Below are 16,317 nucleotides of genomic sequence, written 5' to 3' on the forward strand. Positions count from 1 at the left end.
AAGCTTCATAGACATTTCTGTTCAAAATCCTGAAAACATTTCAAACTTGGCCATGTTACATAACCATCAATAGTTCTTTCCTGTAGTGGGTGCCACTTTAAAATGACCTCAAAAGAGAACAACTTTGTCTTTGTGTGCATTTAACTTGTGTTCTTTTTCTTTCAGGTTTGAGTGGGACAAACTCTTGGAAAATGTGCATTGTTTGATAATAAGTGTGACAAAGACTGACAAGCAGGAAGCTTATATACTCAGGTGAGTGCCTGCTCGATACCTGCAGAAAGTCTTTCCAACTAGACCTTAACCTAATTTCCATTAATGACAGTCTCAGGTGTCAGTATGGGCATGTACTCTACATGTCACATGCAGTGCTTATATGAATGTGTAGTTGTGTTAAGGTAGGCCAAGTATGAGCATGTCAGATAAAACTAACATGAAGCTAAAACTGAAGCCAGTAAGCTTAACTCCTCTTGGGTAATCAAACAAGTATGACAAGTTGAATGGGAACTAGGGTGTGGCTTTTTCTCTTCCTCCTTTTGCTCACCTGTCCACCTTTTTTCCTTTCCCCATTAAAAAGGAGAGAAAGCCTTCACTGAAGTTTTACCTTCCCCATTACTGCTCTGCAATGTAGTAAGGTGAAACAAATATAGAAACGAATACCGGACCTCTATTACACGCATCAATAGTAAAATTTCATTTTACAAATGAGTAGCTGAGGGGCTTGGTTTGCTCATTTTAGGTAAATATTACAAAGATACCAGGCTTACTTAATCATCATTATGTATCATAGAATATAATGAGGAAAACGATGCTCTGTGGTTATTGGTGACTAACTCCTTTCTTGTCTCTACAGTGAGAGTAGCATGTTTGTCTCCAAGAGACGTTTCATTTTGAAGACATGCGGAACCACCCTCTTGTTGCAAGCACTGGTGCCTCTGCTGGAACTCGCCAGGGAGTACTGCGGCTTCGACACCATTGAGGTTAGACTGGTGTAGCATTTGCATGACAAAGCTTATTTCATCTCAATCTGAACGAGCTGTATCAATGAAGCTGATTAGTTGCGTAGGTTTATTCATTAGTGTCTCGTTTGCAGAATTTCTTCTACTCCCGTAAGAACTTCATGAAACCAGCCCATCAAGAGTTCCCTCATCGAAACTTCCAGGAAGAAGTGGACTTCCTCAGCCAGATTTTTCCCAGTACGTGATACATGAAACTCTGAAGTGTGTTACACACGCAAGTAAAGGGTAGGGCTGTTCGATATAACGATATATATCGGATGATGATGATATAAAAACGTCTATCGTTTCATTTTACGTTATGTTTCGTCGTGTCGCAAAATAAACTATTTACGGCAATATTTTTTTTTTCATCGTTTTGATGGTCACTGTAGTGGCTATATTAATTTCCTAAAGTTGATATTATTTAATATAACCACACTACAGACAGACCAAGCGCCTGTTTTTATGCGTTGTCGTTAGTAACAACGACGGTAACACCATCGCGTGTCCGCTTGTTTATGTTCCACATAAACCTTTCACAATAAATCTCAAGATCCTGTTGAGACTTTTCAAAATAAACTGAATCATGTGAAAGAGCAGATTATTTACAGATGAGAACTAAAAAAGAGCCGCCAGGTGCTTAAAAAAAATAATCCTAAGACTCAATTGTTTGAACAGGCTTTTCCCCGCAGCACGCCGTGTAATAAATACTCGCAAAGAAAACGTCGGCCGTTACAACTTATGTGTAAAAATGTATAGTTTCATGCATCGGTTAAAACACTTGACTCCGGGTACATGCCGCACAGCTGGAAACACTTCCCGCAAGTCGAGCTGCCAGAAATTCACAGAATTTATAGAAAATGTTACATTTTTGTGATTTATATTGTTATCGGGACGATAGAATTCTTATATCGGGATATGAGATTTTGGTCATATCGCACAGCCCTAGTAAAGGGTGTTTGTAGCACAGTCTGTTAAATCCCTGACGCTCTGAATTTACAGCTGGAAAATGCCCAGGGCAGTTCCCGGTTTATGGCTGCTCCTGGCAAACAATCTGCTAGTTGTTTAAACAAAAAGCTGGACTAGTTGACAAATCTAAAAGACAGAACTCCTCAACCACTACCCCCACAAAAAATTGAAATCAAACACACTTTAAATAATCAAAGTGAAACGTTAACCAACAAACACTTCATGTGTTAGCTGTATTAAGCAATTAGCACATTCCTCATTGATCAAACATAATCTTAGCAGTAGGCTTCTCCTATGCTAACATTGACAACTTGGTTTTATAGTTTATTCTGACAACACCAACATGCAGCTTTTTAGCACAAAAGAACTACAGAGCAGCACTGCTTAACATAGCTGTCATGTATTTACCCTCATGAATAAAGTAATAAAACTGTTTGGCACTGACTAGCGGGGTTAGCGAACATTTAAATATCCAATCATAAGACACACCCTGATTTTGATTAATGCAAATCTTAGGTTTGTTTTTATAGATCAGGTAATCATGTATCTGTGATCATCATCTCTACCCAAGCTGTTTTAATCATTTAAGAACAAATGTTGCTTGTAATATTGAGACTATGGAGTGCATTGCTTATACTATAGCTGTGGGGACAATGAAATTCAGTATTATCACAGACTGTAATTCTGTGTAGCTTAATTTTATCATTGTGGGTTCTCTTCAGAGCTGCCTAATGTTTTTGTTGATTATAAACGGTAACCATAACATTCCCTCCTTTTACAGATGGTGCAGCCTACTGTATGGGACGTTTGAACTCTGACTGCTGGTGAGCATTAAAATATCCCACATTGGCTTAATATGCTAATAGCTAAGATGGTCAAGATTTTCAGTCATGAAATATAATTAAATATTTGTGGTTTCTGGAGTTCAGCACTTGTCAGTGAATGTTGGTAATGCCAATTCATGAGGGAGGTGAAAAGCCTTTAGTTTGAAAGGATGTTCAAGGCCTCCTCTCATAGGTAGCAGCTCCATGCATTGTCCAGGTTTGAAAATCTTTAATGCCCCCTTGCATCTCTCCCACAGGTACCTGTTTACTCTGGATATGCCAGAGTACTGGGAGAACAAGTGTGCTGATCAGACGCTGGAAGTTCTGATGAGCGACCTTGATCCAGCCATCATGGACCAGTTCTACATGAAAGACGGTGTTTCCGCAAGTGAGGTCACTCGTGTAAGTTTTCCCCCTCAGAACAAGCATGTGGTAGTAGTTTAACCTTCGTAATCACGGTCTCGTTCTGTTCTCGCAGATGAGTGGAATTCGTGACCTGATTCCAGGTTCTGTGATTGATGCCACAATGTTCAACCCTTGTGGATACTCGATGAACGGGATGAAGACTGACGTGAGTGGCATTTTGTTTCTTCATCATAGTTGCGCGCTCAAGCAAATCAGTGATGCGACTTTGCTCATTTTCCCCACAGGGAACCTACTGGACCATCCACATCACCCCAGAGCCAGAGTTCTCCTACGTCAGCTTTGAAACAAACCTCTCCCAGACATCATACGATGAATTGATCAGGAAGGTTGTGGAGGTGTTCAAGCCAGGAAAATTTGTGACTACACTCTTTGTCAATCAGGTGCATTTCAAATCCAATTTTTGCATCTAGTCAAGTCAAGTTTATTTATAGAGCACATTTAAAAACAACCAAGGCTGACCAAAGTGCTGTACAGTAAATACAGATAAAAATACAATAGAACACAATTTCGTAAAACACCTCGCTGATCAAATAAAAAATAAATAAACAAATAAATTAAACCTTTCTAAAAGCCAATGAAAAGAGGTGAGTTTTAAGAGCAGTTTTAAAAGTTTCTAGGCTTTTGGAGAATCTGACGTGAGGAGGTAAACTGTTCCACAATCTACCCGGGGGGATTTTAAACGGCTTCCTGTAAAGTGGTTTGTTTTTGTTTTTTCTCCTGCAGAGCTCTAAATGTCGCAGTGTCTTTTCTACTCCCCCAAAAATGGAGGGCTACAAGCGCCTCGACCGCCAGTTGGCTCAATTCAACGATTACAATTTTGTCTTCACAAGCTACACCAAGAATCGCCAGCAGAACCAGCAGCAGAGCTGAGGGTCGAGGATGAAGAGGCGCAAAAAACGTGGCGCCTCGGCGCTCCCACGTTGCAATGCGCTTCACCACAGAGTAGCGAGCTTGTCATCATCGTCTCTCCTGTCCCACCCTCCCCGCTGCTGCTGTCACCATCCAGATTGTCCTGGTGTCAGCGATGGCGCTGCTGCCCCTACTTTAACTTCCAGTTTGAGTTGTTTGCATTGTTGTACCCGTGACTTAGATCCCTTGCATGAAAGCTCTTTTCTCTGTTACGATATTCTAGCCCACTCTTGCTGTGATCTTGAAGTGCATGTAGAGGTATTAAACATGCTCTGTTTCAGGCTGTCCACCTGTGCCCAGTACAATGGTCCCTTCCTGCAGGTGTCCCCCCTCATTCCCCACAGACAAGGTTTCCGCCCACCCTAGACCAGGACCCTGACGTGCTCAGATCAGTCCGCCTCTTATGAGCATACTTTAGATCTCATCCATTGGTTTAAACTTCAAATTGCACCCACCCACCTAGTTAGCATGACTATTTCTCTACTCTGTTACTGAGTTTATTTTAAAACCCTGTTTACTCAAGGTACTTGGAGGCAAATCACCTCAGCTCAAGTTGTGCTGAGCTTGGGCATTGTGGGATTGTCTTTGAAATGCCATCTTGCTTTGATGTTGCACTAAAGGTTCAAAAGTTCTCATCTTATTGGTCAGGTTTTGTTCTTTGGCAGTTTTGTTCTTTGGTAAACTTTCAGCTTATACACTTCAGATCTGAGCTTGAACATTTTACATTGGCCCACATCTGTAGGAAGCATCTAGATATTTCAACCCAGTCATGCAGCATTCACAGAGGGTTTTTTAAAAAAAAACAAAAAAAAACCTGAATGTAGCACAGGCCGTGCAGAGCGGCTTGCTCGGCCATCTTTCGAATGTACATTTCTCTGGAAAGAAAGCCTGGAACAGGTTTGAGCTGAATGTACGACTCCAGACAACGCGCTCACAATGCCCTCTGCTGACCGGCCATTGTTCAGCCCCAGCCCACCGAGAGCCAGCCCTCCTGGCCACTCGCACTGTGTTCAGCTCTGAAAGGAAATAATGAATCAGACACTTTTTGCTTTAGTTGCCCACCAAAGCATCCCCCCAAACATAATATCCACCCTGTCTCTTTCTGCCACATACAGAGATGTAAGCGCACAAAAGAGGCCCACTAGTCTGAGCATGCCAGGGTGGTCCCAGATCATTCCGCATATAACCACTACATAAACTGCCATTTATGAAATTTATTGTGCCCTCACTTTTTTCTTTTTGTCATTTGGGTCAATGCCCTTTGTTTGCAAGGGGAATCCTGACACACTGCATGTGACTACTAGTGCCGTGTTGCTCAACAGTGTAATGTAGCGCTGTCTCTGCTGTCAGTGTGTGTGCTTCACCTTCCTCTTGTTTTACAAGGTGAAAGTTGGAACTGCCCCAACCTGGTACATGTTGGATAGGTGGTTTTGTTTGTATTTTATTCCCCCTTTTTGTTTTGGTTTTTTTATTTTTTTATAAATTTCATGTACCTGTCTAACTCTTATAGATTTCAGGCTTCAGACAGGTGCTAAAAGCAGGAGAAGTTTCAGTCTTGTTTGTGGTTTTGTTTTTATTTGATACCCTACTACAGCTAAGGTTTAGCTTCTCCTGCCAGAGAATGCTGTTAGAATCTTGCAGATGTGATAGTTTTATCCTGATTTCAGCACTTGACATCATCTAAGGAACTTAGCATGCTAGTCAAGCTAGCACTTGGTAAATTTATCTATATAAGGGCAGGAATTTTGAAAAGTGTCCCTCTAGTGTGGCTACGTGGCTTTTTGGTTTTCCTTTTTTTTTTTTTTTTTTTTTTTTTTTTTTTCCTTCAATTTAAGATTAAATGACTTGTAATGGTAGTCTGATTTATATTTTTTAAGAATTTCCATCTAGCAACAGAAATGGTATGCTAGCTGTTGGATTAAGTGCATTTCAGCCTTGTTGGTGTGGATCGTTGGTGTTTTTATATGGTGATCTCTATTTTGCAGTTTAATGGTAATTGAATTTTATACAAAATATTTTGTATTTCTGCTGCGGACCAATTTTATTAATTTTTTTTCTTTCTGCCCTTTGGTTCTAGATGTTTTTGTGAAAACGATGTTCCAACAAAGTTACTTGAGGGATGACCTTTTCCAAGTTGACTAGATCATGTTATCACTTTGCTTTGTGAATTCAAGGAAACGGAAGCCAGGAAAGCCTCCTGCTTGTGAGGGTACAGTTGCAGGTTGTACTGAATGAGCAACTTTGCTGTTCTAATTCATTTATCTGTTCTCTGGATGGTCAAGATGTGCTAAATATCTGTGCTATGAGCTTAATGCTTCAATAAAAGATACTTAAATGTGAGATCGGTGTGCTTTTATTTTGGTATCAAGACCCTGTAGGACTGACTGCATCAGAAAGCTTTAAAGGGATGGTTAAGTGGGTTTTGGTGTAGTTTGTGCAAAAAATCTCAAGACCTAATGTGAAACAAGCTGCTCCCTACTCTAATACACTGATTAGACCTAAATCACAGGGGATCTCTCCTGGTCATACAGTGCAACTGGACTGGTGGTGGTGGTGGGGGGGCACAACAGTGGCTCCAGGAGGAACAAACTGGAGCTGTGTGTGAGAATAAGCTGCTCTACAGTAGAACAGCACAGGGTGCAGTCTTCAATGACATCCCCCCCCCCCCCCCCCCAATATGGGGGGGCTACCAAAAACAATTTCCAGTTTGATTACGGTGTCAAGTATAGGTTACTGAAAAGAGGGTAAAATTATGCCTGGTTAATATCCTGCTCTTAACCCTAAAAACAGGTACATATGGAAACAAAGATTTTGAAATCATCTGTTTGAATTGACTGGAAGCCCCAAAATGGGGCATACAACAACAAAAGTCTTCTATAATTTTAATTTTTTCAGAACAGTCTTTAATTGTGATTAGTTTAAATTTATTGATGTTAAGTAAGAGACCTGATGCTTTGTTTTGTTTTTAGCTTAAGGAATTTGGGTGTCGTCCTTTAAAAAGAAGGCTCTGTGCTAAAATCAATTCTTGCCCAGGTAAAGAAATTCCTTTAATGGGATTATTATTAAATATTTTTTTCTGACAGCCCAGAGGTGAACCAACCAGGAGAAAGAGATATGGGAAATTGAACAACCTTAAGTTTCTTATTGTTCTCACAGCAGCAATGAAGTTACAACCAAATCTAAATTTATAATTCAGGTTCAAGGTTACTTTATTTATACCCGTAGGTAGATTTGCTTTACAGAAACATTATAGCATTTGACACCCCTTCACAAAACGCACACCTATTTAAACACATTTGGTAATAATTAGACAAGATGAATTAAATCAAAAAACAGTTATTAAGTTAAATGATGGCGGCATATCTGCTCGTGTTTGTATAGAGAATGAATAATAAGGGCGATAAGACAAGACGCACCGTGGAGGAGAACACTGGGTCAGGCAGCACACCATTTATTCTCACTCTTCGTGACTTGTCAGTTAAAAAGCCTAAAATCCAACCCAGCAGGTTTTTCCTGATTAAATTTTTTTTAATATAATTCTATTTACATACATTATTATATAACATAATATATAATAATGTATAAAATATCACATCACGCAGGACCTGTCATGGTCCTGTCACATCAACACCGTGGTGAAAAAGGCCCGACAGCGTCTCTACCACCTCAGACGCTTGAGAGACTTCCAACTGCCCTCCAAGGTGCTCAGGAACTTTTACTCGTGCACCATAGAGAGCATCCTGGCGGGAAACATCTTAACCTGGTTCGGGAACAGCACCATGCAGGACAGACGAGCTCTACAGAGGGTTGTGCGGTCAGCTGAGCGCACCATCCGCTCCGAGCTCCCTGGCCTGCACTCAATCTACAGCGGGCGGTGCTGGACCAAGGCCAGGAAGATGGTGAAGGACCTCAGCCATCCCAACAACAGACTGTTCTCTCTGTTGAGGTCAGGAAAGCGATTCCGCTCCCTGAAGACCAACACAGAGAGACTGAGGAGGAGCTTCTTCCCGCAGGCGATACGGTCTCTCAATCACACCACCACACAGTACTGACCCACACATACAGTTCTTACACACACACTGGACTTTCTGGACATTGTTTTTGCACACATTGTTTTTTTGCACAACACTGGTCACTATATTCTTCATTTCCGGTTAATACTTGTACAGCTGCTGTTATTGTGTATATATTTATTTATATTTAGATTTCTTCATACATTCTTATATAGTTCTATATTGTGTATTGTGTATTTTGTTGTACAGTTATTTTATTTTCAACTTTAATTTATATATTTTATCTTATTCTTCCCAGTTAAATTTACCCTTCATTCTAATTTGTGTTGTACAGTTATTTCATTCTTAACCTTAATTTATATTTTATTCCTTCCTAGTTAAATTTACCCTTTTTAATTTTTCATATTTATTTCCTATCTTATTCATAGCCTTTTCCTTTTTTGTTTTCTTTAGGTCACGAGCAGTTGTCCAAGCATTTCACTACATATCGTACTGTGTATGACTGTGTACGTGACAAATAAAATTTGAATTTGAAAATTTAGTCAAGAGGCACTCTATTCCAGGAGATTTTTTGTTTTTGGAGTGAGAAATGACAATCTGAACTTCTTGTACAGTCTGATCAGATATGGGGATGGGATCTGCCTTCAGAGTTTAAAAGGCCATCAGCAGATGACCACTTGATGGCAGTATTTTGAGTTGGGTTTCTTTTGTTAAATATGATCGAAGAAGAAAATCGTCGCTCTTGTCGTTTTCACGTGTTTCTTAATTAGTGTGGTCGTTAGCGATTAGGAATAAAAAATACATATACAATGACGCAGTTGGATTCTGTAATGTAAGTGTGGACTCTCGCTTTGGGGGGCCTGGGAAGTGTTGCTATGTATCGTTTTATGAATGTGCTGTTTATGGCAAAGCTTCTAACCTTTAGCTGTCGGCTAACTGCAACTAGCTCCGTCGTGGAATCGGCATGCCTCTGTGGCATCTCCCTGTGCCATGCCTCTGTGGCATCTCCCTGTGCCATGCCTCTGTGGCATCTCCCTGTGCCATGCCTCTGTGGCATCTCATTGTCCGATCTTCAGATGCCACAAAGGATTTGGAGACACCCCATATTTCTACATAAGCGCATAATCAAATCGATTTCCCTATCTCTCAGCCTCATGTTCGTCTTTAATGTGCTGTGAGATTAGTGGTGTTATGCCTAAAATTCAGGGTCTAACGGTCTGAGTTACACTCGATTTGAGTATTTTATGTTTAAGGCAATCATATTAATATAATTAATAACAAACTCATTTAAATGTCTTGTTTTTGTATCCAGTCTCTCTGCTGAAACTAAACTTTTTAAGGTTACCATCTTACTTTCAGTGCATTATGTTTTGGTACATACTGGCATTGCATACAAGTTTGGTTAATATTTCTTCAGCGCTGTGCACATAAAGTCTCTATTCTAAACATAGCATTATTCTTAGGCATCTATTAATGTATTGGCAGATGTATTGATTCACATCAGGGCTGCTCTCTGAAACAATGCTCTAAGTTTTAAGATAGTTTGTTGTCAAGCTAGAAGACATTCAGACAGTGAAGTTATTTTATGAAGATGATTTCCCCGTGTCTCTGAAAGAAAGAGGAAGATCGGAAACAAGATGAACAGAAACAATATCTGTATTGGCTAATTGACGTACATTTTTAGGTCATCAACCAATCAGAAATACCGGTTTGATTTTCTGATAGTTTGCCTTGTGTGCAGTTTGTCATCTTTCTTATATTCCCTTGTGTTTTCTTCCTCAGAAAACCGAAGACAAAGCGCTCAAAACGCTTCTTGGAGAGCAGAGCACCCAAATTGACTGAAGATGTGAAGAGTGCCATGATTATGAAAGGAGGGAACACAAGTCAGACCATCACGCAGGCCCTGAAGGACATAGTAAGTCACAGAGGAGCTGTGTAAGGATGGAGTTTGGCATATTTGTCACACTGACATGTTTCAGATCATCAAACAGATTTTAGTATTAGACAAAAGCTGTCCAACCCTACCTCGCTCTATGTGGAAAAAGCCCCACCCACAATTCTTAAACTTTGGGGTGTTTTCACACCTGTAAATGATGAGTTCTTACACTTGGATCTATTCCTAATGATCTGGTTTGTTTTTGCACCAAATGCCTTACTACAAACCACATGAGACTGTTCAGTCGGCTTATTGGCCAGATGTGTCTGTGGCAGCAGGAAGAAGGTGCTATGTTCTAGACTATTGGAGAACACAATACTGCTAGGGGCTAGCCCGTACAGACCTTTGCACATCTATAGTTCCTCTACAGGAGGTTTTTTTTATTTATTTTTTTATATTTTTTTTAGCTCAGACTTGTAACATACACCTGGTAGTTGGTTCAGATCGAGGTCGGATCATGTTCACACTGTAAACGAACCACTCTGGAGTTCGCTTGGAACAATAACAAGTCCAAATCTGCAAAAAACAAACTGCACTGAGGGGGGAAATGAATAAGAGTTTGATCGAAATAGCCTAAATAGCACAGGTGTGAAAATACTATTAAATTAACTATGATTAACCAAGTTCTTTGGAAAGCTGAGTTTAATTTCAGATAACCACACCCAGGCCTGATCACAGCCAGAACAAGACTTTTAGAGTCTATCTGAAAAAGTGAAGCAGGCTAAAAAAATCTCAAGAAGTAAGATATTGTGCCACGATCTAAAGACAATCAAGAACACAGATTGACGCCTATCAGCTTGAGGCTGGACGTTAGGGTTGGGTGACTGGCCGAATATATTGACTCTCGACATAAGGCTAAGCCCATCGTTGATCGTTTTTACAATTTATTTATTTATTTGAGTAAGTTAAATGGTGGATCTAATAGAAGCAGTCAACAGGAAAAATTAACCCATCTGGAGCACAGTCTGAGTCAAAATCCCTGAAATGAATCTGTCAATGCATTTCGGGCAGTTTGTCCAAGGTTTGTTCATTCTGCGCTCCAGATGGGTTGAGCGCGTTAAAAATTTTAATCGTGTTAATAGTGATGACCGCATTAACGCTGACAGCCCTAATTTCTTGGGGGGGAAATTAGTTGGAGTTCTTCTGTGTTGTAAACGTGCAAATCAGTCCGTGCATGATTACATTGCTTTGCCCATCAAAAAATCTGCACATGTGCAAATATATTGCCCATCATTGATTATTGGACTGACGATTGTCGGGTATAAACTTTTGCATATCGCCCAAGCCTACTGGACGTGTAAAATCCATGTGAATATTTGGTGTGTTAAAAATATTTTACTCATCTGTTCTTAAAGCAGCTGTTCACGCCGACGGTCTAATTTGATTTGATTTGATTTTATTGATTACCATTCAAATATCTCAGTGAAGACAGAACAAAGATCTACCACAAAGCAAGAAAGCATGAGACAAGGCTAATCAAAAGGTATTGGCTGAAGCATTTGCTTATTACGCCAACCCTTTTAACATTTCACTGGATGAATCTGTGGCATTCATTTTTTCCAAACTGAGATCAATTTTTTAGATTTTTTCCATCTCACAGTGCGTTTTGAGGTTTGTTTGTTTGTTTTTTTTAATGTGTAATTTTTCTGTAAATTCATGCAAGTACATTTGTTTCCTTCACAGTATTCCCTGAAGAAACCCAATGCTGTGCTGTACAAAAAGTAAGTGACATATCCTCTTTGTTCCTATAATAAATGCTCGGGTTTTATTTGATGGAACAGGTTTATCAGTTCATCTGCTGAGTGTGGGTCTTTTCTAGATATTTGAGCTGGAAAAACTTTGAATTGTCTATTTGGTCGCTTCAGATGATGACTGGGAGGTAAAGAATTACACTGGTAGTTGTATTTACATCCACGTGTTGAACTTGATGTCACATCAGAAGGCGCGAGCTGCCTTGTTGGTGTCATTTGTCATGAACCGTATCCTGGCAGAATGTGATGATGCAGTCACAGTTTGAAGACGCGTGTACGGTCATGCTGGTTTTTCCCAGTATTTTGATGATATTCCAGTATAGACGCTTGGCGATTGTCAGATTATATGGAGGGAAACGTTGAAGCAGTTTGAAAAGATGAGACCTCCTGAAAAAAAAAAAAACGTTGGAAAAAAGGTCTTTAAAAGTAAAACACAACACCAGTGTCTTTGCTTCTGAGTTTCTCTGCTTCTACTTCTTCTTCTTCTTATGTCAGTGCCAGTGTGGCAGTTATGTGGTGAGTGGTGACACCTAGTGTCCAAAAGAGTACTGCAGCAACTACCTATACCTTAACGGGGAGTTTAAGCAGAAGTGGCTGTGTGATCACGTTACTGTGGCTGTGGAGCAGCCTAAAACGGAAGACCAAGCCTGCCTTTTTCATATTTCATTCAGCTGGTGTATGTTTCTCTTGTTGGTACTTCTCTAAATCCTTGATTTCAGACCATTTCTGTTCTACTCTTGGCTCTGGGAGAGAATGAATTTCTCTCATATGGTTGTCTCAGGCACACAGCAGCTCCAGACATCCACTAAAACCTAATATTTTTAAACAGAAAACCAATTAGGATAAAAGCTGGCATAAAGGGAGCTAAAAGGGCTTGTTTCAGACAGTGGGTGATCATACAAAGCTACTGGTCTAAGAGTGAAGTCCCCTACAGTGTCTGTTTTCTGTCTTGATGGTGTCTGTGTACGCTTTTTAGAAAGAACATCACTCGGCCGTTTGAGGACTCAACATCACTGGTGAGTGCAGAGGGGCGATGGTCCTTTTCAGAGTTTTCACCAGTGTTGCTTTTCTTGTTAATAATCTAACATTTATTTTAGGAGTTCTTTTCCAAGAAGACAGACTGCTCCCTGTTCCTGTTCGGCTCCCACAATAAGAAACGGCCCAACAACTTCATATTTGGTAAATTTAAACTTTCTCTCTATCAGTTATATCACTTAATATATATACAGCAGCTATAACATCTGTTTTCAGGTTTTTACAAGATACTGGACTGTCAGTGTCTCGTCTCACGTTACACGTTGTGTTTTATGTTTAGCAGACTATCAGCATAATGCTAGTGAATACTGGTCTGCAGGTTTTCAGTAAAAAACATTTCAGTGTAGAAGATGCTCTGCAAAGAAAAGGTTTTCAGATTTTGAATTGACCCAATCAAATAAATTGTTCGCTTGTTTGTTTGCAGGTCGTCTATTTGACTTCCATGTACTTGATATGATTGAACTTGGAATTGAGAAGTACGTCTCCCTGAGTGAAATTAAGGTAATGGTTTCAGTCATACTGTGTCTGGCTAGGGAGTCATTTTGACTCATGGTCACAGTCATTTCATCACCTTGTTATTTTCCTCATAATGTAAACTAGAGACCAAAACCTACCTCTGCGTGTAAAGCTAAACCATACAGCTATCACACATACATAAAGACGCGGGTGCGGCCGTGAGCATAGTGACCATTACAGCAGGGATATTGAAAAACTATTGCAAAACTCTAGAGATGCACGACTGGCCGACACAACACATGATGTAATATTAAAATCGTCTTGCGACAACCACAACACAGGCGACAGCAGAATGGCACCGTAAGGTGTACTTAGTTTTTCCATACTGCTTCTGCAATTTGTTTCACATTTTGTTACATAAACAGTGACACAGTGTAATATTCATGGATTGTTGTTTACCTACCAAGCCTGGACCAGATCATTGATATTATTTCCTGATACGTAAAACCTTAGAGGTTCTACTTTCTTTCTATCATAATTGTACATTCACCAAACCAATGAGGAGCCTTGAGTTCAAACACTCTGAAACAGCATAAGGGAACAAACTGTCGTGTTCTTGAGACTACACCTATTGCTGCTTCACTCCAATAGTTTCCATCATTTGTAAATCTCTTGTGTTACCATAACCACTCTACAAGCACCCGAGTGAACCTGGTCAAAGTACAAATCACAGTCCATCCATCCATTCGCTTCCGCTTATCCTTTTCAGGGTCGCGGGGGGCGCTGGAGCCTATCCCAGCTGTCATAGGGCGAGAGGCGGGGTACACCCTGGACAGGTCGCCAGTCTGTCGCAGGGCCAACACACAGGGACAGACAACCATTCGCACTCACATTCACACCTAGTGGCTATTTAGATTATCCAATTAACCTATCCCCACAAGCTGCATGTCTTTGGACGGTGGGAGGAAGCCGGAGTACCCAGAGGGAACCCACGCAAACACGGGGAGAACATGCAAACTCCACACAGAAAGACCCCGGCCTGATGTTGGAATTGAACTCAGGACCTTCTTGCTGTGCGGCAACAGTGCTAACCACCGTGCCGCCCACACAAATCACAGTCTCCTAAAATAAAGTTTTTGCTTTCTGTTCTAGGCCAGTAAATGTCCTGAAGGAACCAAACCAATGCTCGTGTTTGCAGGGGACGCTTTTGATACAGATAATGAGCACAGACGTCTGAAGAGTCTGCTAATAGGTACTCACACAGCACACTAAAAGTGTTAACCGGTCTGATTCTGATATTGTGTTTTTTTTGTTTTGTTTTTTTTATGTGCTTTGTGATGAATGAATTATGAAAACTCAAATTATTGGTGCTGGTTGTATGTGTGTGTGTGTGTGTGTGTGTATATATATGTGTGTGTGTGTGTGTATATATATATATATATATATGTGTGTGTGTGTATATATATGTGTGTGTGTGTGTATATATATATATGTGTGTATGTATGTGTGTGTATATAATATTATTATTATATTTGAGGTGATGATGATGTGTAATTGATTAGTCTGTTTATTTCTTCTGTCTCAGACTTCTTCAGGGGTCCCACTGTGCCTGCAGTGCGTCTGGCAGGTTTAGAACACATTTTGCACTTCACTGCCATCGATGGAAAAATTTACATGCGCAGCTACAGGTGCTGAAACTGTAATAATTTAGCGAGAAAATTTGAATGCCGACATCCAGAACTGAGATAATGATGGGTGTAATTTCAGGTCTCTGTTGAAGAAGTCTGGCTGCCGGACGCCGCGGATCGAGTTGGAAGAGATTGGACCGTCATTTGACTTTGTCCTAAGGAGAACGCATCTGGCTTCAGATGACTTGTACAAGTTGGCTCATAAGCAGCCCAAAGCCCTGAAGGTAAATATGAATGGACATGTTCCTGACTGTCTTAACATCTCATTCTGACAATCCTGTGATGAAACAGAAATCATGCATGTCCAACCCTGAAGCTAGTCCTGGCGAGGTGCTCGAGGGCGAGCATCGGGTGGCCGGGCCTTAGCCTATGTGGATATGACTGTTTGCTAGCTTCCTTGACTTCTCAGTGGATTTGTCCTTTGGGCATGTTGACTCGTTCGTTTTCTACTCTATTCATTTCCATTTCCATATGAGCAAAGCCCCTTTCAGCCTTATTATTCAATCTTTGAAGCTCCTTGTTTCACCAATGAAATGGTGTCCTGGTTTAAAATATACAGAGATGCTGCTTTTCTGTTCTCGTATGAATGATTCCAAATATTCAGTGTTTGTCCTGAAGATGGCGCCAGAGGAAAGACCACATGGTTGCCAAAATCCTGCACAGATACTAAATACTCTGTGCAGCCAGTGTTCAAACATGCTAAACTTTGTTTTAACTCGTCTTCTCTTTTACACTACTTCAGCCCAAGAAGAAGAAGAACATTTCCCATGATGCCTTTGGCACCAAGTTTGGCCGTGTGCACATGCAGAAACAGGATCTGTCCAAGCTGCAGACACGGAAGATGAAGGGTCTAAGGAAGAGGAGGGGCGAGGTGGTCACAAAGGAGCAGGAGGGACAGGCACCCAAGGTGGCCAAAGTAGAGAGTTGAGGCAGACTTTGTACGCCTTTTGGATACTTCTATGATTGACCGTGTGTCGCCAAACCCTTGGTAAAATGTTTTTTACCGGGGGTTTGTTTTTTGTTTTTTAAATGTGAAATAAATACTCCAATTGAATGTGTTGTTGTACCTGCCTACATTCTGTTGTATTGTTTATTACGTGCACATATCTGGGCCTTCTCTTAAGCTTAAATATTTAAGCCAGTGATGATGGAGGGTTCAGTAGATCAGTAATGTTTTGCTCTCGCAAAGCTAGTAAGGATTTCTTTTCAGACTAAGTTTGTTTCAGTTCTTCGAAAGACATGACAACATATTTATATGAAGTTTGATGATGCAGGCCTGGAGTTATTTCCCTCTAAGGGGCGATCGTGGCTCAAG

The 16,317-nt window shown here is 40.6% G+C and overlaps 2 protein-coding genes across 3 annotated transcripts in view; both read left to right on the forward strand.

Annotated features, from left to right (window-relative positions):
* amd1 (adenosylmethionine decarboxylase 1) overlaps positions 1–6,463 on the forward strand; it is a 37,090-nt gene extending 30,627 nt beyond the window's left edge. For both annotated transcript variants that reach the window (XM_082505386.1, XM_082505385.1), the window contains exons 2-9: positions 166–252; positions 851–977; positions 1,091–1,193; positions 2,746–2,788; positions 3,046–3,190; positions 3,267–3,359; positions 3,439–3,594; positions 3,938–6,463. In XM_082505386.1, the coding sequence (XP_082361512.1) occupies positions 861–977; positions 1,091–1,193; positions 2,746–2,788; positions 3,046–3,190; positions 3,267–3,359; positions 3,439–3,594; positions 3,938–4,084 (804 nt within the window). In that variant the 5' untranslated portion in view covers positions 166–252; positions 851–860 and the 3' untranslated portion in view covers positions 4,085–6,463. The remainder of the gene's footprint in view (positions 1–165; positions 253–850; positions 978–1,090; positions 1,194–2,745; positions 2,789–3,045; positions 3,191–3,266; positions 3,360–3,438; positions 3,595–3,937) is intronic.
* Positions 6,464–8,819: 2,356 nt separating this feature from the next.
* Positions 8,820–16,056, forward strand: rpf2 (ribosome production factor 2 homolog). The gene is made up of 10 exons (XM_082505563.1): positions 8,820–8,968; positions 9,919–10,051; positions 11,756–11,793; positions 12,800–12,839; positions 12,921–13,002; positions 13,283–13,359; positions 14,467–14,566; positions 14,900–15,002; positions 15,082–15,226; positions 15,745–16,056. The coding sequence occupies exons 1-10, from the start codon at positions 8,946–8,948 to the stop codon at positions 15,928–15,930; spliced, it is 927 nt and encodes a 308-aa protein (XP_082361689.1). The 5' UTR covers positions 8,820–8,945; the 3' UTR covers positions 15,931–16,056.
* The last annotated feature ends 261 nt before the right edge of the window (positions 16,057–16,317 follow it).

The sequence above is a fragment of the Aulonocara stuartgranti genome (assembly GCF_965226115.1).
Source record: "Aulonocara stuartgranti genome assembly, chromosome: 15".
Lineage (NCBI taxonomy): Eukaryota > Metazoa > Chordata > Actinopteri > Cichliformes > Cichlidae > Aulonocara > Aulonocara stuartgranti.